A 23,264-nucleotide genomic window follows, 5' to 3' on the forward strand; every position below is an offset into this window, starting at 1 on the left:
AGTAGTATTAGTAGTAGTTGTACTAGTACTAGTACTAGTAGTAGTACTAATACTAGTAGTACTAATAGTAGTACTACTACTCGTAGTAGTAGTACTAGTACTACTACTACGAGTACTACTACTAGTACTAGTAGTAGTAGTACTAGTAGTAGTAGTACTAGTACTACTACTACTAGTACTAGTAGTACTAGTAGTAGTACTAGTAGTAGTAGTAGTAGTAGTAGTACTAGTAGTAGTAGTACTACTACTACTAGTACTAGTAGTACTAGTAGTAGTACTAGTAGTAGTAGTAGTAGTAGTACTACTAGTACTAGTACTAGTACTACTACTACTAGTACTAGTAGTACTAGTAGTAGTAGTACTAGTAGTACTAGTAGTAGTAGTAGTAGTACTAGTAGTAGTACTAGTAGTAGTACTACTAGTACTACTACTACTAGTACTAGTAGTACTAGTAGTAGTAGTATTACTGTCTGACCCGTAGAGCAGCAGCAGCAGGGCGAGCACCGGCAGGTTGGTCGATGACACATAGGCTTCTTGTTGGAAACAGACGAAGATGAGGATGACCAGCGTTGCCGGGACGACGTAGTTACACTGCAGAGACACACAGACATCAGTGACAAACACACACACAAACACACACACACACACAGACACAGTGTGAGGCAGTCTCACCATGTCCCAGATGAAGTTGGTCACCCAGTAGAGCAGCGGCTGCACCCCGCTGATGAACTGCATGTGTTTGGCTTTACTGACTCGCTCCTGGATGAGGAACACCACAAAGCTGGCTGGGACGAAGGACATGGCAAAGATGACGCAGATGGACACCAGGACGTCCACGGAGGTCGTCACCCTGGAGACGGAGACAAGGAGAAGGAGGGGGCAGGGGGAGAGAAAGAACAGGAGGAGGATTCAGGTGTGGTGTTCAGGTGTGACCCAGGTGTGTCTTTCAGGTGTGGTGTTCAGGTGTGACTCAGGTGTACTCACAGGGCGACCTGGGACAGCTGCTCCTTGGTGAGGTTCAGCGGGTGGTTGAAGGCGCTGATGCCGTACCTGCTGGGGTCGGCGCCTGCAGGCAGGTGAGCCCTCAGGATGCCGTTGTTCATGACGTTGATGAAGGCTCCGATGCTGTGCCAGCCTTTGTTGTTGAACCAGATCTGAGGAGGGGACAGGTGTGTCAGTGTGTTCTAAGCACAGAATTCACAGCAAGCTGCCAACCCTAAAACCCTCCAAACCCAAAATCCACCGGCCGCTTTCAAACGCATCTCATCTTACAAAATAAATCACCAATATAGCACCATTAGCTACGTTTTTTTCTCAGTCGCTTTGGTACATTCCTCAATTCATCCAATATTTGCAAAACAGTAAGTACATTTCTCAATTTCTACAAATATCAAAACACCATGGATTACCTGCAAAAGCCAGTCTCTTGCTCAAAATCCTTAGTTCATCTCTCAAAAATAAATATCTGTCAATGAACACGTCAGGTCCATCAGAATGACCAGTCATGTTGTCATTGTGTGGACCAGATGGTCAGATTGCCGAGTCATGGTGTCATTGTGTGGATCAGACGGTCAGATTGCTGAGTCATGTTGTCATTATGTGGATCAGACGGTCAGATTGCTGAGTCATGTTGTCATTGTGTGGATCAGACGGTCAGATTGCTGAGTCATGTTGTCATTATGTGGATCAGACGTCAGATTGCTGAGTCATTGTGTGGATCAGACAGTCAGATTGCTGAGTCATGTTGTCATTATAACAGTGTTCTCTGGAGGGATGTTCTGATTAAACTACGGATAAAGACCTGTGCAGCTTCTGATTCCAGAAAACTGTTTATGGCGTTCAACTCCTTGCTTTCTCCTCCAGCTGCTCAGCCGTCCACTGAGCTGACTCCAGACATGTTTGCCTCCTTTTTCACTGAAAAGGTGGCTGCAATCAGCAACCGGTTCTCTGAGCCTGACCAGGCCAGTCACCTCAAACCCACTACTGCTTCTTCACTCTGCTCTTTTGCTCCTCTGAGCGAGGATGAGGTCTCCAGGCTTCTTCTGAGCTCAAAACCTACAACATGTCCTCTTTATCCAATACCCACTAGCATCCTGCAGACCGTCTTGCCCACAATCAAACCTGCAGTCACGCACATTGTCAACTCCTCCCTGGAAACTGCCATTTTTCCTGCTACTTTTAAACAAGCCCGCGTCACCCCACTGCTCAAAAAGCCTCATCTCAACCCAGCCCAGACTGAAAACTACAGACCAGTCTCACTTCTACCATTCCTGCCGAAAATACTGGAGCGCTCAGTATTTAACCAAGTCTCTGAACATCTGCGGAACAACAACCAACTTGACCCTTTTCAGTCAGGCTTCAGGTGCGACCACTCCACTGAGACTGCACTCCTATCAGTCACAGAATCTCTGCGGCTGGCGAGAGCTGCTGGTCAGTCCTCTGTCCTACTGCTGCTGGACTTGTCTGCTGCCTTTGACACCGTGAACCATCAAATCCTCCTCTCCACACTCTCTGAGCTCGGCATCTCAGGTTCTGTCCTCTTGTGGTTCAAGTCCTACCTCACAGGCAGATCCTTCAGAGTAACATGGCGAGGGGAGGTGTCAAGGTCACATGACCTGTCAGCAGGGGTCCCTCAGGGGTCAGTGCTTGGTCCCTTACTCTTCTCTCTGTACACCACCTCACTTGGTGCAGTGATCCGCTCCCATGGCTTCTCCTACCACTGTAATTCTGACGACACTCAGCTTTTCCTCTCTTTTCCACCTGACGACACAACAGTTTCAGCTCGGATATCAGCATGTCTGGCTGATATCTCCACATGGATGAAGGAACGGCACCTTCAGCTGAATCTGTCTAAGACTGAACTCATGGTCTTTCCAGCTTGTCCATCTGTTCAGCCTCAGATCAGTGTCCAACTTCACTCGAGCCTACTTGTGCCCACAAACTCAGCCAGAAACCTGGGTGTCATGATTGATGACCAGCTGACCTTTAAGGTTCACGTGGCCTCAGTTTCTCGATCTTGTCGTTGTGCCCTCTACAACATCAGGAAGATCAGACCCTTCCTGACCCAACAGGCCACTCAACTTCTGGTTCAGGCTCTTGTGATGTCACCCATTGACTACTGCAACTCTCTTCTGGCAGGTCTCCCTGCATGTACAGTCAAACCTCTACAGATGATCCAGAATGCAGCAGCACGTCTGGTCTTCAACCAGCCCAAAAGAGCTCATGTCACTCCTCTGTTCTTCTCCCTTCACTGGCTTCCAGTAGGGCTGGGCGATTTGGTCTAAAAAAAAAAATCTCAGATTTTTTAAAGAAAAATTCGAGTTTCGATTCGATTTTCGATTTTTTCTTTCAATGCACTTAAAAATTACTGCAGACATCAGATATACTGTCAAAAGTAACTTTATTGCTGTAATTGTCCTCAGAATAAAAAAACGCATGTAAACAATTTAATGAACAAGTTAATGAGGCTCTGTAATTCAACAATTTCCCCAGGAACTGAGAGCATCTTTTAATCCGTGGGCAATTATTTCACCGGTGTGGTAATCAGGGAAATATGCTGTCTGGAGGCAGATGCTGTGCATGGTCCAGCTGTCGTTGCGCTGTGAGACTCATGTACGGCTGCATTGTCCGGCCACCTCCTCCAGCTCGTTGCGGATCTTTTGCAGAGTGGTATTGTACAGGTGAGGCAGCGCCACATCGGCGAAATACTTGCGACTGGGTACAACGTACCTTGCATCTAACACTTTCAACAGCTGCAGTCAATTCCAGCCATTTTCAGTACAAAAAATCGCTAATATTCTATTTGTAAATAAAAAATATGACGAGAAATACAGGGAATATTGGATGGGCATCGCGAGGTGCATTTCCTTGAAAACGACCGATTCGGGGATTTTATACCGACTTCAGGACATGTTTTGGACAAAATAGTTTACTGGCTTGTGTCGTCTGGATGTAAAAGGTTGGATTATGGCCGTTTTTTGTGGAATATTTTCATCTGTGTGTAATAATGAACCCGGAAATGTGAGTCGCGCTGTGTACGTTGAAGCCGTGTATAGAGAACGGACGGATGGATATTTGTTTTTGTCGGACAAATGTGTTTTTCTCACCCGCTGTGGTAATCACATCTGAAAGTGGTTTATACCGGCGGATTCATGAGAATCTAAGCTTTCCATCGGTGTATAGTGTTTGTATAATCGGGTTTGGAGCCTTTGGGCATTCTTGAAACTCCTATGCAAATTAGGAAGTGTACCGCCGGCGGTTCACTGAAGTTTTAAACATACTTTGCAGCGAGGCTTTGTCTGTTGTTCGTCTGAAGCATCAAAACCGAACCAGTTCCAAATGATTGAGTTAGCTGTGCCTTTCTTTTGAATGAGTTCTCTGTTACATGCTGCCGCTGCCACGGGGAAGGGGGGCTACGGAAGCCCACGAGGAATGGGCGGACGGAAAGCGAAAGATGCCGGAAAACTGCGGGGGAAAAACTCGAGTTTGCAAAATAAAAATCTTTTTTAGCAACAAATTCGATAAATTGATTAAATCTATTTTTTGCCCAGCCATAGCTTCCAGTTGCAGCCAGAATCAAATTCAAAACTCTCCTCCTGGCTTACAAAACATTTACAAGAACGGCCCCAGCCTACCTGGATTCCCTGATCCAGGTCTACTCCCCTTCACGCCCACTTCGCTCTGCATGTGAGAGACGCCTGGTGCTTCCAGCCCAGCACGGCTCCAAATCTCTAGCCAGACTCTTTTCCTCTGTTGTTCCCAAATGGTGGAACAATCTACCAAACTCTGTGCGTTCTGCTGAGTCCCTTTCTACTTGTAAGAGACAATTGAAGACTCAGTTGTTCAGAGAACACCTAGGCACTTAATCTGACTCCACCTTAGGGGTAGAATAAGCCAGGTGGTCCAAAACCCAGCACTTATTTAAAAGGGGGGGTGGTGGTGGCAATTCTTCTGCAACCTGATGGCAACACCTTTGACCAATCGCACTTTCTGCACTTTTTGCACTTACTACAGGTTTTTCCTGATGTCTGAATTCTTGCTTGTGTTGTACGTCGCTTTGGACAAAAGCATCTGCTAAATGAAATTGTAGAATTGTTGTGTCTATTTGGATTTCTCTGTCTGCTTTTGATAAGTCCAAGTGTTTGAGTTCCTTTTGCGTCTCTTTCAGGTCATTTCGTGTCTCTTTGCTATTTCTTCTTTTGAGCCGCTGTGTGTGTATTTTTGTTCATTTTGCATCTGTCTGTAGAGTTCTACTGCAGTAAAAAAAAAGTGTGCCCAGAGTGAGAAATAAGCTGGTCTGGGTTCAGAGGGTTAATGGAGGCGCTTACTGCCACACTTCCTCACCTTGACGTTGTTCTTGGTGTCCAGGCCGTTGATGAAACCGGACAGACTGTCGAGGAATCGATCTGCTGCAGCTCCCTGCAGAAACAATTTGTACAAGTTTGACCTCACAGTTTGTTGTGCACATTAAACTCAGCCGGTTCTCTTCTGACGCTCAGCCTGCTCCTTCTTTTTTCACACCGAGCGTGGTCTTTTGATCCTAAATCATGGCAAAAATCTTGTGCTTACATTACATGAATGAAAATGCTGTATTTTCATGTCCCTCCAACTGACCTTCTGTAACTCAAAGATCTTTCTGACTCTGTCAATGGCGTCGTCGATCTCATTGGCTGGCGGCAGGACCTGAGTGCTCCTGGCACCCAATGAAAAGCCTCCGTACCTGCAGAGAGACGCAAACTGAGCACGTGGACACAACAAATCAACGGCTGCCTGAGAGAAAGTGGTCACTCACCTGAACTCGTTCACCCAAACTTTGTTCTTCAAGCTGTGGAAACAGACAAACTGTCAGCCCAAGTGTGTTCAGGTGTGTCTCACAGGTGAGTTGGAGTGGGTCTCACCTCTTGCCGATGATCTGAGCGTAGGTCTTCACCAGGTAGTCTGAAATGTTTCTTCCCGTCAGGTTCTGCAGAGTGTCGGTGGCGCTCAGCATCATCTGTCACGACATTTAAACACAGCGACCTTTAAACAACACAAGCTCCAGGCGACTCAGCACATTTATCTCACTGTGAGCTCATTTTTCTCTGCAACATGAAGTCCTACACCTCTATGGAAACAGCACAACCACAAAGAAAACGACCTCAGGAATGTCTTCTGTGTAATGTGACAGTAACAGAAACAAAATGGAACCTAAAGGACCTAAATGAGACATAAAATTAGATGACAAACAAAAACAAAGCTCTCCATAGAGCAACACAAAACCAAGATGTTAGGACATATGCAGACACGTTTATATATTAATACATTGATGCTTTATTGACATGAAATTTTAGCCTGATCTGTTGAACTGTGTGATAATTGTTGTGACCTTTATACTGAATAAAGAGTGGAGTGTTTGAGATGTGCCAGGCTGAGTTTGCATTCCAGAGATAAAGAGGACTTTGGAAATGAAAGTGGAGATGATCAAGACCGCGCTTCCCCCGCAATAAAAAGGAAAGAAATGAGGAGAGCAACGAGGGGGAGCCGCTGGGGAGGGAGATTTCTGGTATATTTATTTGTGAAGACACAGACTGCCTTAGAGCAGATATAAACCATTGTCTGTACTCCCTGCTGCAAGTAAACTATCAGAAAGACTTTAAAGCAGGGGTGTCAAACTCAGTTCCTGGAGGGCCACTATCCTGCATGTTTTAGATGTTTCCCTGTTCCAACACACCTGATTCAAATGGTCAGCTTATCATCAAGCTCAACAGAAGCCTGATAACGAGCCTGATCATTTGAATCAGGTGTGTTGGAGGAGGGAAACATCTAAAACATGCAGGATAGTGGCCCTCCAGGAACGGATCTTGACACCCCTGCTTTAAAGCCTCACTGAGTTCTGATTTTGTGTTGGGAAAACTTGTGGTACGAACTAACAGTGAAAATAGTCTTTGTCTTACAGAAGTAGTTTCCTGACACAAGAACAATGAGACAAAGTGTGACAAAACCAAAACCAAATGATGACAAAGAGAGAAAACCTCCATGAAGAGACAGAAAATGACACTTCACCAACAAAAACAAACACAAAGCAACATCAAGACACTAAACTATCTCATGCACTTGTACTAAACAAATCCTGGACATGTTGATTCTAGGTTTTTACATCATTGTAAAATAAATAATCCAAGAAGTGTTTCTTTGTTCTGATTTCTGTCATTTAAATTGTGTTATACTGCACAGAATAATTCCTGAGTTCACTCTCCTTCTAGTCATGGTTGTCTCCATAGTTTGCACAGAGGTGAAGGACTTTATACTGCCGTGAAAATTAGCCACAGCGAGAAAACATGAGGAAACAGTGAGGACAAACAAAATAAGCCCATAGTGAGAAAAGATTAGTGCACAGTGAGGACAAATGAACACTTTATGAAGAAAAATGAGTGCAGCAAAGGAATGATGAATGCACAGTGAGGAAAAAGCAACCCACAGTGAGGAAACATGAGGAAACAGTGAGGAAAAACAAGCCTGCATTAAAGAAAAATGAGTCCACAGGGAAAGAAATGCGTGCACAGCGAGGAAAAAGTAGCGTACAGTCAAGAAAAACTAGCGCAAAGTAAGGAAGAATTAGCCCACGTTGATGACATATGAGTTTACAGAGAGGAAAAATGAGACCAAAAAATTGAGTGCAGAATGAGAAAGAAACATCAGTTTGCATGATGTTGCACTGACCTCTGGAGGAAGAAGACCTCCAGCTCCTGGAGGGCAGTCCGGCAGCATCTTCTTACGGCCGTCACAGCTGCAGAGACAGGCCGGAGACGGATCCTCCATGGTCCAGTTCCTGGAGCTGAACAGCTGCTGGATGCTGTCGGGGACGTCGGGGGTGTGCCAGTCCTCATCACCCATCGTACAGGGAGCCTCTCTGACGGGAGGAGCCGCAATCAAACAACAACAACAAGAGAATCAAGTATTGAATAGTGTCTAATTCTGCTAAGTACTATTCTCTATCTGCTAGTACAAGTACTATTGTACGGATATGAGTTGTCATTTTCACTTTGCAGATTTGCAGAGGTTTTCTGTGATCTCTGCCGTCAGATTGGCAAAACCAGGACGGCCTTTTGAGAACAGAGTGGACATTTCTTACGGGATTGGATGTCCGTCCATGCAACGAGTCCCGAAGCCCGGAGCATCCAGCAGAGAGTTCAGCAGCTTCTGCATGTTGGCGTCTCCAGGAGCATCATCACTGTCAGGAGAAAGAGGAAGTAAAACCACCTGGAAGCTCTGAGGTCGACATTTCTGACATGTTTAAGAGACTGTTCACAGGATTCCACAAACACAACCATACTGTAGTGAATAGGTCAGAAATAAGATAAAGAAAAAGACAGTTCTATTAATCTCGGTTGGAAATTCTCATGCAGAAAAAAGAAAACTATATAATGACAATAAATGACAAAAAAGCATTTAGAATAAGTACAATATATTTATAGACATAAAAATAAGTATGGTAGCTAAAATGAGACCAGAATAAAAGGAAGAAGCAGCACTGGCACACATGAAACTGAAGTCCTGGTTTTAGGAGCAATCTGTACCTGATGAAGGTCACCTGGTCCTCGTACATCCACGGCTGCAGCTCCAAACTGGGATATTTCCCAAACGGCGGAACAATAAGGCTGAAGACCAGAGCGATGCAGACAAATACGGCAGGGAGAACGATCTGAAAGACAAATGGGTCACTCTCCAGACGGAGTTCAGAGCGAAGCGTTGAGGAGAAACGTGTTGGACAGACGGCGGCTCACCTGAGCGAAGAAGCCTTTCCTGGAGCGGCGAGCATACAGGAAGCGCTTCCACATCAGAGCCACAAACTGCTGCCTCTTCAGACTCCAGCCTCTGACCTGATACGAGCCTTTACCGTCGGTGCAGTTCAGCCAGTCCGTCTCCCGGCACTCTGACAGGATTCAAACAGGACGCATCAGTCACACAAACCCAAGAGTCACGTCTGCAGATTCAAATGAACGCTCCGACAAAGACCAATAAAGATGGAGGAGAACACCCCAAGTAGTCATGTAACCTGTTAGGACAAGGCTGGAAACACCTTAAGGACCTCTGCTGGAAGAATTACAAAGGCCGTCTGAGATGTTAATCCAGTGCAAATCAGGAAAGATGTAAAACAACCAAAATGAGACACAAAATGACCAAAATAAGATGCAAGATGATCACAAAAAGATGTAAACCGAACAGAGATGCAGTCGGGAGATAGGAGAAAGTTCCACAAAGTCAACTATCACTGCAGCCCTCCACCAGTCGGGGCTTTATGGCAGAGTGGCCCGACAGAAGCCTCTCCTCAGTGCAAGACACATGAAAGCATAGAGTTTGAAAAAACACATGAAGGACTCCCAGACTATGAGAAATAAGATTCTCTGGTCTGATGAGACCAAGATTGAACTTTTTGGTGTTAATTCTAAGCGGTATGTGTGGAGAAAAGCAGGCACTGCTCATCACCTGCCCAATACAATCCCTACAGTGAAACATGGTGGTGGGAGCATCATGTTGTGGGGGGGTGTTTTTCAGCTGCAGGGACAGGACGACTGGTTGCAATTGAAGGAAGGATGAATGCGGCCAAGTACAGAGATATCCTGGAGGAAAACCTCTTCCAGAGTGCTCAGGACCTCAGACTGGGCCGAAGGTTCACCTTTCAACAGGACAATGACCCTAAGCACACAGCTAAAATAACAAAGGAGTGGCTTCACAACAACTCTGTGACCGTTCTTGACTGGCCCAGCCAGAGCCCTGACCTAAACCCAATTGAGCATCTCTGGAGAGACCTCAGAATGTCTGTCCACCAACGTTCACCATCCAACCTGACAGAACTGGAGAGGATCTGCAAGGAAGAATGGCAGAGGATCCCCAAATCCAGGTGTGAAAAACTTGTTGCGTCATTCCCAAGAAGACTCATGGCTGTACGAGCTGAAAAGGAGCTTCTACTCAATACTGAGCACAGAGTCTGAATACTTTTGACCATGTGATATTTCAGTTTTTATTTTTTAATACATTTGCAAAAATTTCTACGTTTCTGTTTTTTTCTGTCAAGATGGGGTGCTGAGTGTACATTAATGAGAAATAAAAGGAACTTTTTTGATTTTGGCAAATGGCTGCAATGACACAGAGTGAAAAAGTTCAAGGGGTCTGAATACTTTCTGTACTTACTGTATGTACCTGAACCGCTGGATGCTGCATGGCTACGTCACCATAGTAACCGATGCTGCACGGCTACGTCACCATAGTAACCGATGCTGCACGGCTACGTCACCATAGTAACCGATGCTGCCCGGCTACGTCACCATGGTAACCGATGCTGCATGGCTACGTCACCATAGTAACCGATGCTGCACGGCTACGTCACCATAGTAACCGATGCTGCCCGGCTATGTCACCATGGTAACCGATGCTGAACAGGAGGTTCTGTTCAAAGTTTTGGATTTGAATTGGTAGTAAGAAGCGTCTCCTTTAAGCAGCTGTTGTGATTCGGGTTCTCAGCTGAGGTTTTATCTGCTGCCCTACTGAACTGCACATCAGTAACCCCACGGAATGAAACAAAGATAACCACCATCTGATAAGCGTTCAGTCACTGTGGGGCTGTAGGTTCTGTAGATCCAGCTAACACAAAGAAAGTCTGTCTCTGAACCTGTTTCTAGTTCAGCCTCTAGAAAAAATCATCATCATAGACCTTAGAGGGTCCTGAACCCAGTGCAGGGAACCCCTGCTGGACACAAAGACTGTTGTGTGATGGTGTATCTCTGTGTGTTGCTGTACCAGGGTCTCCCTCTGAGTCGTTGCAGTCATTGTTGTCGTCTTCAGTTAAAGGTTTCAGGCAGCTCTGATGGTCTCCTCCACCAAAGGCGTGAGTCCTCCTCCTCCTCTGAACAGGCAGTGTACCATCTGAACACACAAACAGACACACAAACAGTAAACACCTGACTGTAGACTCTGATCTGGACAGGTGTCAGGTCTGCTCCTCACCTGAGGGCACTTCAGTGTCGACTCCGTTATCCTCAGCAACTTTCAGGAAAATCTGCAGAAACAAACAGCAATCGATAAAACTCACTCCACACCGCTGTTTGTGTGTCTGTGTGCTGGAAATCTCACAAAACAACAAAACACTCTGAGCCCAGAGCACTTTGTCCTGCTTTTCAAACCTGAGGCCCACACACTCTTTAACCGTTTATTGTCTCATTTGTTGATTGTTTTGGTCTCCTGGTGACAGTTTTGTCTCCGTATCAATAGATGTTCAACTATTCCTATTTTACAGCTCCTACAAACCTTTCTTCTCTCCTCTGCCTATCAGCTGTACAAAGATGTTTCACCGTGCTCAACGACTTGCTCCTCTGCATACCGTTGTAGCATTTATTTTATTGATCTAGTATGTCGTCGTCACCTTTATTTTTTATAGAATCTGGGAAGTGCAATTTTTGGAGGATTTTCAAATGAGGCACGTAGAATAAAGTGATTCTGATGAAACATCATGTTCTGAAGCACTAATTTGATTCATTTTCCGAGTGGAAAACACACCACAGATGATATCTGCTGATTGTTTTAGTTCTTTCAGTTCCTGGCTGATAAATGGAGTCTTTCTGGCAGATTTTGGGTTCAGAGGGTTTAAAGTAGCTGTAGCTGGATCAGAAAACCTCAAATAAATATTCAACTTTTTGAATTAAAAACTTTCATGAGACTCTCAAATACAATACAAAAACAGAGGAAACAGCTCAGAGTGATTTTCTCAGATGGAGGACGGTGAAATGTGCCCCACCTCCTCCAGCGTGGTGTCGGACACGCCGTAGCTGGAGATGCCGAGGTCGGGCAGCTTCACGTCCAGGTCTCTGAAGAGCTCCACGAAGGCGCCGTCCTTGGCAGCGCTGTACGGCAGCACGTAGGTCAGCTCGTGTCCCAGGTCCTCCACCAGGCGGGCGGCAGGAACGTGGCGCAGGATCAGGCCCGACACCAGAGACACGTCTGGGGGGACGAAGGGGACGCTGCAGATGGACGCCGCAGGGCCGTTCTCTGAGGACAAGGACACAGATCAGATCTACCTGCAGGTGAACAAATCAAACGCTCTGCAGCAACAGAGAGCTCACCGATGGTAGCGGCCTCACTTTCATGTTCGCTGCCGAGTCCTGCATCACTGCTGCTCACAGAGGCGCACTCCTCCTCCTGAAACACCACAGAGCGCTGCGTTAATACTGCTACTGCACAGAACACGTACTACTGCTGAAAATACTACACAGATCAACAATAAACGGCTGACTAAGGTACACTCCTGCTGAAACCCAGACGAGTACTGGGGTAAATAACGCTTCTGCACAAAGAAAGATAACACTGCTCAAAGTACTACACAGACAGAGGTAACACTGCTGTAGACTGAGGTAATGCTACACAGATAGAGGAAGTCCTGCAGATGGAGAGTAAATACCTTCTTGGTGAAGGACACGGTGCTGGAGGAGTTGCGGCAGGAGCTGAGCGACGGCTCTGGCTCCTTCTTCACCAGAGTCAGGTAGTAGCCTGTTCCCAGCTGGTTCTTCAGGTACAGCGATGAGCCAACGCAGCACAGCTTCCCATGGGAGATGATAGCAATGCGGTCACCGAGGATGTCCGCTTCGTCCATGTGGTGAGTGGACAGGATGATGGTCCGACCTGATGGGAGACCGGATGTTACATCAGAAGTAGGACAGTAAAATCCAAAGAGCTACTGGGTGAACCGGACCAATCAGAGAGCCTCACCCTGTCGGTACTGCAGCAGCAGGTCCCAGATCCCCCTGCGGGCGTACGGGTCCACGCCGGCCGTGGGCTCGTCCAGGATCACGACCTTGGAGCCGCCGACAAATGCCAGCGCCACCGACAGCTTCCTCTGCATGCCCCCTGACAGCGTGCTGCTCCTGGAGGTGCGTTTGTGCGGCAGACCGGTGTCCTGCAGGATCTGCTCGATCTCGCTTTTCACCTGCTCCTCTGACAGGCCTTTGAGCCGGCCATAGAACCAGATGTGCTCCTCCACCGTCAGCCTGCCACGGCACAAACAAGGTCAGGCTGGATGAAGCCAAAGCGAAGCTGCTGTTTTGTGTGTGAAAGCAGCAGAGCTGCAGGACTCACATGCTGAAGAGGACATTGTGCTGTGGACAGACTCCTAGACTCTGTCTGATGGCGCTCAGATCCGTCCGGATGTCTCTGCCCAGGATGTAGGCGGTACCAGAGGTCGGAGGGAACAGACCAGTCAGAATAGACCTGCAGGGACGAGACAAATGATTGCTGACCATCACATGTACCTGTGTAATGGTGTGTGCCTGCACCAACACCTGTATCTACACGTCCACCGATGAGTGTTTAGCAGATATTCACTCACATTGTGGTGGTTTTTCCAGCTCCATTGTGTCCCAGGAAGGACGTTATTTGTCCCTCGTAGAAACCAAGCGTCAGTCCATCCACCGCCAGCTTCTTACCGTGACGGTAAACCTTCACCAGGTTTTCGATATAGACACCAGGCTCCAGGTGAGCCGGCTCCTCCTCCATGCACACCGCTGGAAACAAGTAAAACATGTCAGCCTTCCGCATGAACAGCCTGGCTGATGGCACTCAGTGGCTCCACCCTGTGGCCAGTTGTGGTAACAGTGCTCTCACCTCCAGGGTTTCCTTTCCGTTTCAGAGGAATTTTGTTGGATTTTGCGTCCTTCTCTCCTAACCAGTAGGACTTAGTGAAGGGGAAGTACCAGGGCCGAGGGATCCCGTACTGACCTGAGGAGAGGCAGCACGCAAACATCAGTAAATTCAGTTCAGCGTGAAAATTTAAAGTTGCTGTTCACTTCACCTCACCTGGAAACACAGCTTCGATGTACCAGGTGAGGACTCCGTACAGGAAGGAGTCAAAGTACATCATGATGATGGCGGTGCGGAGGCTGAAGTCGTCCTCCTCCATGGGACTCGACACCAGGTTCTTCCACTGGATGCCGACCCCCTGCTCCTCGAACAGAGCAAAGTACTCACAGCCGAACCCGAAGGCAACAGGAGACAGGAGACTCTGCAGGAGAGGAGGACACGTGACCTATGGGGCCCAATCACAAACAAATCATCAAAACGTCAGCTAGCTTACGGCGAAGACTTTGGTCCCGAAGCCGATGTAGTCCTGCCAGGCGACACAGAGCACATAGGGCAGGTAGAGGGTGAAGTAGATGATTCCTCCACAGGCAGCAGCCAGGTTAGCTCGGGCGAACGCCGTGCTGAGGAGAAAACACTGCATGATGGTCACCACAGCAAAGGACCCGAGGAAGAGGAAGATGATGCTGGGGTCACTGTAGGGCAGCAGGTTTCCCTTCTGCAGAGGACACAGTGAGAGCAGACGTCTTTCAAAAGTATCCAGCAGCAGTCAGTTAGCGTCTGTGTAGAATTATTTAAACATGAACTTATTCCACATTGTGTGACCTGACAGTAATCACATTACTTCTAGGTTAAAGAGTAAAAGATTTCCTATATTAACATTCAGTAGGAACTCAGTGCAACAAGTCAATCCACTTTTCAATACTGAGATTCTAATCTTTGATTTCTCCAATACTTTGTATGTCCACCTTTATTTTTGACGACAGACTTAATCCTCCTCAGCCCAACTTTAGTTCAGTTCTAAACAGGAACAGGTGATTATTTTGTTCTTGTCCTGCGTCTATAGAGGCTGATGTTCTGCAGGGTTCTTCACACTGTGTGAGCTTCACAGACTCTCTGATCTCCATTGATAACCCTGTACCAGGTCTGAAGCAGCTGCTAGTTCACTGTGTGGAGTCCTTTAGAGCTCTGATTAGTGGTGCTGTGGCTCCTTCTGATTACTGCTCACACTGGCTTTAAATGATCTTTAGCTGCTTATTGATCTTCCTGGATCCTTTTCCGTCTTTGTGAAGTTTCTTTTTTTTCATATTTTTCAGTTCCTCTGTTCAGTTGTTTTCTGTGGAGCCATGATGGAGACAGACAGACCGCAGGTGGAAAACTGAGAGGGTCCAGCTGTTCATGTTTATGAAGCTGACTGGAAATCACACGTGGACTTTTTAACTTGTAGCACACAGCTGGATACACTTTGGTTGAAGTGAAGCTTAAAGTCAACTTCACACTTTAGGGCCTGAATTTCCAATATTGTCTTTCTAAAGTGTTTGTTGTTGTTTTTTGTAATTCACTTTTTATTGCTTTTTAGAACATAAAAACAATAGAACAGTAGAACAAACACATTAATTGGACTTCAAAACTATTCCTTTATAAAAACAAAATACAATTCCACAATTTAAAAAAATGAATAAATAATAATAATCATAATAGTAAAAAAGAACAGAAATAATAATAATAACAATAACGACATACAGAATACATATATACCTCATATCCAGGGTCTAGATTGTCCAAATCATTTACTCTCACAGTCCCCATCCCATTTTATTTTACTTCACAATTAATTCCTTATTTCCTTAAAATAATTCCTTATTCATCTTAAAATCAGTCTGCCATGTTTCTCCCATCACATGTCTCCAAGTAGTTCAAACAGGGACCCCATCATTTCAGAAACACCTCTCAGTTATTCAACCTGAAGGTCAACCGTTCATAGTTGGCTGTTTTAGTCATTTCCTCCAGCCATTCATTAAATGTGATGACATTTTTGGATTTCCAGTGTCTCAGAACAATCCTGCACCCTACTGTGAGGGCCGTCTTACACCATACTGTCTGATGATAGGACATCCCCATTCCATCTGTCATCAAACCCAGAAAGCACAAGGCTGGGCTCTGGTCTACATCAATCTCAAGTACTTTAACAAATAAAATGATCTTTTTCCAAAGGTTCTGTGTCATTTCACACTCATAGCCCGTGTAAAAGTGTTCCCTCATACTTCCCACATCTCCAGCACCACTCTGAATCACAGAGCTTTAACCTGCCATCTTACTGGGGGTCCAATACATTCTGTGTATAATTTTATACTTGACTAATCGAGTCTGTGTCTCTCTTGATATCTTATACCAGGACTGAGTAATTTCCTTAGCCTAGCCATGCTACACCCATGTTTCTGACGGCACAAGGGTCTAGGAACGCTCGACAGGGAGGGAGGCGGGCTAAAAGGTTGTCTATCAAATCCCTCTGCAGCAATTGGGTAGGTATACAACCAATCAGTGCAACGAATAGGCTGACGGAGTTCCTAGAGCGCCGGCGGATTGTGGCTCAGTCCCATTAGCTTCCCAACCAGCGGAGCCAACTGGTATATTAAGGATTTGCCATATCCCGTCGGCATAAGTCCAAATACGTCTTTCTTCTCAATGAAACACTTCAGTGCCGTCCTTTGTTTATCTTTCAAGTTGAATTTTAGCTTCAAATCTTTAAGGGCTGTGGCCAAAGCCGAGTCCAAAGATAACTGTTTATTGTGCGCCGGTTGTTTCTGTCAGAATCGTCGCGCCTCTGTTGTCACTTAGTTACGCCCGCCTTCTGACTCTACACTTCATGGTGATTGGTCCGGCCAGTTTTAGGAGAATCCAGCCTTGAGCCTTATGGAGGGTAACTAGACCCACCCTGGCAGAGAATTAAATTCGTTGCCATGGGTTGTCTAGCGCGGCTAGGCTATAATTTCCTCCCACTTCTCCATAACCATCTCACTCCCTAAATCTCTCTCCCATGCTCTCTTAAGAGCTGCTAGTTTAGGAGGGTTAGAGTTTCTCATGAAGCTATAAAATTTAGATGCCCCACCTTTAGCCCCCCCGATTACCCTGCACTGGCCTTTGTAGCTCAGATTGTAAAGGCAGGGGATATTTTTGTTTTGTTGCAATAAACAACTTCTTAATTGCAAATACTTCCAAAAATCTTGTTTAGGAAGTTTATATTTAGTTTCCAGCTGCTGAAAGGACATTAAGTTGTCGTTCTAAAAACATCTCCAACATAGATAATCCCTGCCATAACCCAGGAGTTTTTCCCTACCTTTAACTGTTTATTATGCCAAAGAGGTGATTGTTCAGTAAAGAAAGGGTGAAGGCCACTAATACCATGAGCCCTTTGCCAAGTTTCTCTAACAAATGATAACAGTGGATTTCTGTAAGGGATTTCACCTCCAGTCTGACATAAAAGCCTGCAATGGGACGGCTCTGTGAGTTCCTTTTCAACCAAAACCCAGCCTGGAGCTTGGTTCTCTGCACCATCTACTGTGGTAAGCTGGTTAAGAGAAAAGGCTAAATGATACCAATCCACAGTGGGTAGAAGACCTCCGTCTGCAATCGCAGCCCTCATCTTAATTCTATTTAAACGGGCCTTTTACCATCCCATAAGAACAAATTAACTGCAGCATTGAATGTTTTAAGTAGAGGGGGAGGGAGGTTTATGGGTACTAAATGTAAAATATAGTTAATTTGAGGAATAATTATCATTTTCAGGAGATTTATCCTACCCAAAAGGACAGACCTCGCTTAGCCCAGTTCTGTAATGTGTTCTCAGTTTTCAACAGCAGGGGGAGCACGTTTTCTGTCATTATATCCTTTAAGCCTGGTGTGAGTTTAATCCCTCAGTACACTAAACCTGAAGGGAGCCCGTTAAACTGCCAGTTCTGTCTAATACTCAGTGGGCATATTTTTAACAGAGGCATGGCCTCAGATTTTCCCCAATTTATTTGTAACCTGAAATCAAAGAGAAGGAATCAATTAAAGTTAGAATTTGAGGAAAAGCCGTTTCGGGGTTTGTGGTCACCAACAAAATATCAAAAATAGTGTGTGTTCCATCTTACCAGCTAACACACCCTTATAGTGGAGCTGTTCCTAATGGCAGCCGCTATCGGTTCCAACGCCAACGCAAAGAGTAAAGGACTGAGGGGACAGCCCTGCCTTGTACCCCGGTGTGGGGGGAAACCAGAGGACATGTTCCCGTTAGTCAGTACTGAGGCCTCAGGGTTACAGTATAAAAGTCTAACCAAGTTTATAAAGGGAGGCCTAATCCAAACCTGTATAGAGTTCTAAACAAATAAGTCCACTCAACTCGGTCAAAAGCTTTCTGCATCTAAAGAGAAAGCCACTATGAATTCAGGGCAGTTTGTTGCTGCCATATTAAATGTAGTAGCCTACGTACATTATCTGCTGAAGACCTACCCCTAATAAAGCCAACCTGATCCGGATGAATCAGGCGGGGTAGAAACACCTCCAGCCTCATGGCTAGTATTTTGGCATCTACATTTAAAAGAGACACTGGACGATAACTTCCACACTGTGGAGGATTTTTGCCTTTCTTCTGTATCAGGGTTATTACTGCAGACTGCATACTCTCTGGCATATTACCCCTTTTAATTGCATCTTGAAATACTGTGACTTGTCTCGGAGCTAATAGATCTATAAATTCTTAATAAAAATCTGTCGGGAGCCCATCATTTCCAGGAGCTTTCCCAGAGCTCATTTTCCGTATAGCTTGCTTCACCTCTTCCAGTGTTGGCTCTCCACTAATCTCCTTTTGCTTTTCCCCAGAAAGGGTTGGTAGGTCCATCTGGGACAAGAACTTATTGATTTTCTCTTCATCTATCCCACCTTGTGAAATATATAATTTTTGGTAAAATATCTTAAATGATTCATTAATTTCTCCCCTGTCTGTCACTAAATTCCCATTTTCATTCTCCACAGAGGTTATTAGCGTGCAGTTAAACTGTTGCTTTACTCTTTGGGCTAGAGATCGTCCTGCTGTCTCTCCTTGTTCATAATACTTCTGTCCACATTGAAATAATACAAATTCAGCTCTTCTCTGCAGTATAGAGTTTAGTTCAAATTTTAATTTATTCAACTGGGTTAAAATTATTGGATTTAATTGAGACGCATTTTTATTTTCAAGATTCTTTATTTCCTTCTCCAGTTCAACTCGTCGTGTAGCAGCTTTTTTTTAAAAAAAAAGAACTGTGCTGAATTAAGCGGCCTCTCAAGCTTTAAATGCATCCCATTCTACTCCAGGATTAGAAGCTGATCCTTCATTAAATTCACAGTACTCAAGAATTTCCTTTTTAATAAATAAGAGGTGTTGAATCTCCAGCAGCCTTAGGAGTTTCAGACTCAGTTTTAGATCCCAACACCACTTCCACTGGTGCATGGTCTGATAATACAATATTAGCCGTTGAAACTGCACTAACTAACTGTTTAGATATCAGGAAAAAAATTGATCCTTGAGTACGAAGAGTGTGGGTTGGAATAGAAGGTATACTCCCTTTCCCGGGGATGCAGAAGTCTCCAGATGTCTACTAAGCCAAGCTCATCTTCCAAAGCCTCAATGGCTAGCTTTGATTTATGTATCAATCTTGTATTAGCGGCTTTTGATTTATCTAGGGCTGGGTCTCTTATTTGATTAAAATCCCCCCAATAACTACATATGTATCCCCTAGTGGTTTTGCCACCCTGCCTATATTTACAAAAAAAATGGGGAGAATCTGTATTTGGTGCATAGACATTAATGAGGGAACATCTGCTGCCAAACACATCTGCACTTATTGCCACCCACCTGCCTTCCCTGTCTGAGAGTTGATTGTGAATGGTGATATTTACATTTTTACATGATAAAATACAGACCCCCCTTTGGCTCGAAGCGTAGGCACTATAAAATATTTTACCGATCCAGCCCCTCTGCAGCTTTGTTGACTCTTCATTATCTAAATGAGTTTCCTGTAGGAAACAGACATCTACCTTCTTTTGTTTAAGATATAGGAGAAGTTTCTTCCTTTTAATAGCAAGATTGGCCCCCTTAACATTCCAGGACAGAAACTTAAGCACATCTATCATGTTAAGGTAGCTTCTCTACTTTTTTGCTCTCGTTCATCATATTTAACTCTGAGAAGCACCGACCCATAAAGGAGGAGCTGTGAGAAAAGAAACCCAAACTTGAAATCTCCCTGTGATCGCAATGTATACGTATACATGGAGAAAACAAAACAAAACAAACCACACGACATATGAAAACCATAAAGAAACAACGTGGCCCCCTTAACTCTGGAGCCAAACACACGACATAATACGTCCATGAAACTCTTAGGGTCCCCCCCATTATAATCTATAGCCCAAACAGGAGTATATATTGCACAAATATATGAACAGTGCAAAATAATAATATTAATAAGAAAATAAATAATAATAATAATTTAAGCCCTACAGCAGACAATAATTGCTTCTTATAAAATCAAAACAAGAGTCAACCCAAACAGGCCGCCACATATCTCTCTCTAAATGGGGATTGCACTGATATGTGTAATATTTGTATTAACAGGATGAATGTCCATCACATCCCTTTAACAGTCTATTTAGTCCTTCCAACCTTTGCCAGTATAAAGTCCACGTCTCTATTCCAGTCCAAACAAGAAAAATATTTAAGAAAAAAAATAAAGTAAAATAAAACACCCACACTATTCCTGCTACATGTAATTTAATAGTAATGTTTACCCCTGAGAAGAACGAAACAGATTCAGGAAAAAACTAAAGTGTTTGTTTTTGATTGTTTATCTACTGTCCACCTTAGAAATAACCAGATGAATGGGGTTTACAATCATTAAACATTTCAGTCACTGTTTTAACCTGAATCCTACTGTTGTACACTCTAAGTGCTGACATAATCCAACTGATAAACACATCATCCCAGGTTTTATCCTCAGTGTTGTATGGGTGGACCGTTCATTGTGTGCTGCATGTGTTCAGTGTGGTCACCGTTAGAAGCAGCACCAGCAGCGCAGCACTGATCAGCAGAGGAATCAGGCTGCTGATGAACCAGCTGAACCACAGGATGCCGTTGTCCAGACCCATGATCCTCATGGTCTCCTTGAGCCGGGCCTCCTTCTCGTACACCACGCTCTTCAGGATGATGGCCACCGAGTACATCCAGGCCAGCGTCATGAAGAGAGGCATGGAGCGGCTCATCACCCTGAGGAAGCTGGCAGAGGACAGGAAGTTTGAGGGACAGATAATGACACCTGGAAACTCTGTGTCCACTGTGGGACGCTGCTGCTGACCTTCCTCCAGTCCACTGCTTCCAGCTGCTCATTTCCACCAGTCTGCTCTGCATCACCCTCACTATACTTGATATGTTCTTCTACATATTTCTGAGTTTCCTACCAGCTATATATGTAGTAGATTTAATACCAGAGCTGTACACCAGAACAGGAAACTATGGATCAGTTTACATGTTAACTTGTACTTTGTATGAATCATCTGTCTGATCATACATGGATCAAATGTGTGTTTTATGTTCCCTGTTCCCCTCCTCCTCTCTCTGCCTCTCTACCTCTTCTGTCCTTCTCTACCCGCCCGGTCAGCAGCAGATGGTTCCCCCACATAAAGAGCCGGGTTCTGCTCAACGTTTGTTTTTTCCTGTTTAGAAGGTGTTTTTCTTGCCACTGTTGCTTTAGGGCTGCTTTGGGGGTTCAGGCATATGGGTTCTGTAAAGTTTCTTGAGACAATTTGATTGTAATCGGCGCTGTATAAATAAAACTGAATTGAACTGATTGAATTGTGCGGCTGAAAGGCTGCCGGCTAACTCACATGTCGTCTACATAGCAGGGGTACGGCATCTGCTGGATGTAGACCCCCGTCTTCTCCTTGGTGCCCGTCACCGCTCTGATGATGCCCTGTTCAATGACGTCCTGAAGATACGAGAACCCGCCCCAAATGTAGCGCATGTCCTCAAACGGGTCGGCACGAGGACCCGGGTCCCAGTACCTGAGGAGGACGGAAGGCAGGAGGAGCTTTAAAGTCCAGCACAGGTGTGATGAAGAGCTGCTGAGAAATCTCAAACTTCTGACTCTCGTGACATTTTCCTCCCCCAGTTTTCACTGCAATATAAAGTCATTAGAATCACCACAATCATGAAAACGTAGAAAGAACATAGAACGGTCTTCTGTATAGCATGACACAAATCAGAACCATTATTTATTTTACAACGATGTAAAAAACTGAAAATCAACACTTTTCAAAGTGTTTGGCCTGGTTTAAACATGGGAATACATTTTCTACAGCCTCTACAAACGTAAAATGTCATCTGTTTTGTGTTGTATTCCGTTTCATTTGCATTTTTATGACTCATTTCTGTCTTTTTCCATTTTGTGTGCTGTTTAGTATTACTTTGGAGTTTTATTTTCTCCCATTTTTGGTGCGTTGTTTTTGTTACCTTTTTGTGTCACATTTTTGTAGTTTTGTGTCTCATTTGTCTTGTTTTATCGTTTTTTGTAGATTCGTAACTTGACATTTTGTTTCATATGTGTTGTTTTTTGTCATGTTGTATCTTAATGTTGCAGTTTTGTATTTTTGCATTTTGTTCTATTTGTTGTCATTTTGTAGGTCTGTGTCCTGCCTTCTGTATGATATTCTGCATCTGGCTCATACTGTGTTGGGTCTCATTTTTCCTAAGTGTTTCCTTTTTGTTGTATCCTGTCTTGTTATTGTTTTTTTGACGAGCTTGTTGTCAGTTTGTGACTAATGTGTGTCGCTTTTTCATTTTGTTTCTCACTTATGTAGTTCTGCATCTTACTTTTTCCATTTTGTCTCGTTTTGTTGCCTTTGTGTCTTGCTTATGTCATTTTGTGTCTTGTTTCTGTTGTTTTTGTAGTTTTGTCTCTCAGTTGTGTTGTTTTGTGCCAAGTTTGTGTCACATTGTGTCATTTTAATTGTTCTGTGTCTCAGCTTGGACCTGTGTGTTTCCTTACGCGTCTTTGATCTTGTTTGTGCGTTCCACATTGTCGATGTCCATGCGGATCTTGTAGTTGAGTTTGGGCGGCAGCTCAGTGGCGTTGGGCGGGATGTCTGGGAACACGATCCCGGCCCAGAACTTCCTGTCCTCCAGCAGTAACATTGACTGGTTGATCAGCCGCTCCTCAGTGGAGACCGGCTGCAGTTTGTCCAGGTTAACACACTAACACACACACACACACACACACACAGGTCAGGTCATGTGATCTGTACACACCTGCTGACAGGTAAACGCCACACCCTACACTGTAAAACATTTTAAAACATGTTTTCACTGTAATTTTGTTAACAATTTACTGTTATTCCGCAGATTTGATGAATTACAAATAATGTATAATAAAACCAAACAGTATTAAATTAGATATTAACCTTTAAAAAGCACTAACTAATGTCCAGAAGTAATTCCTGTCACTGGTTTTTCAGGTTTTAACTGGTATATTAAGGTAACCTTAAAAAAAAGTAGAAAAAAAAAACAGGTCAGAAAAAAGGTCAAAAATCACATCTGAAAAATGTCCCACAACAAGAAAAAACAGGTTCAAAGCTGGGTCAGAAAAAGGTCA

The 23,264-nt window shown here is 44.6% G+C and overlaps 1 protein-coding gene across 1 annotated transcript in view; it reads right to left on the reverse strand.

Moving 5' to 3' along the window:
- The window catches only part of abca1b (ATP-binding cassette, sub-family A (ABC1), member 1B), an 84,289-nt gene that overhangs the window by 14,597 nt on the left and 46,428 nt on the right, over nucleotides 1-23,264 (reverse strand). The window contains 25 exon segments of the mRNA XM_051954028.1: nucleotides 476-591; nucleotides 673-850; nucleotides 985-1,154; nucleotides 5,344-5,418; nucleotides 5,614-5,719; nucleotides 5,792-5,824; nucleotides 5,898-5,992; nucleotides 7,699-7,888; nucleotides 8,111-8,209; nucleotides 8,556-8,680; nucleotides 8,763-8,911; nucleotides 10,777-10,902; nucleotides 10,984-11,035; nucleotides 11,771-12,021; nucleotides 12,096-12,171; nucleotides 12,431-12,651; nucleotides 12,739-13,016; nucleotides 13,105-13,236; nucleotides 13,355-13,529; nucleotides 13,630-13,743; nucleotides 13,822-14,026; nucleotides 14,099-14,320; nucleotides 20,671-20,893; nucleotides 21,502-21,678; nucleotides 22,662-22,867. Of these exon segments, the coding sequence (XP_051809988.1) occupies nucleotides 476-591; nucleotides 673-850; nucleotides 985-1,154; nucleotides 5,344-5,418; nucleotides 5,614-5,719; nucleotides 5,792-5,824; nucleotides 5,898-5,992; nucleotides 7,699-7,888; nucleotides 8,111-8,209; nucleotides 8,556-8,680; nucleotides 8,763-8,911; nucleotides 10,777-10,902; nucleotides 10,984-11,035; nucleotides 11,771-12,021; nucleotides 12,096-12,171; nucleotides 12,431-12,651; nucleotides 12,739-13,016; nucleotides 13,105-13,236; nucleotides 13,355-13,529; nucleotides 13,630-13,743; nucleotides 13,822-14,026; nucleotides 14,099-14,320; nucleotides 20,671-20,893; nucleotides 21,502-21,678; nucleotides 22,662-22,867 (3,794 nt within the window).

The sequence above is a fragment of the Acanthochromis polyacanthus genome, chromosome 10 (genome assembly GCF_021347895.1).
Source record: "Acanthochromis polyacanthus isolate Apoly-LR-REF ecotype Palm Island chromosome 10, KAUST_Apoly_ChrSc, whole genome shotgun sequence".
In the NCBI taxonomy this organism is placed as follows: Eukaryota; Metazoa; Chordata; class Actinopteri; family Pomacentridae; genus Acanthochromis; species Acanthochromis polyacanthus.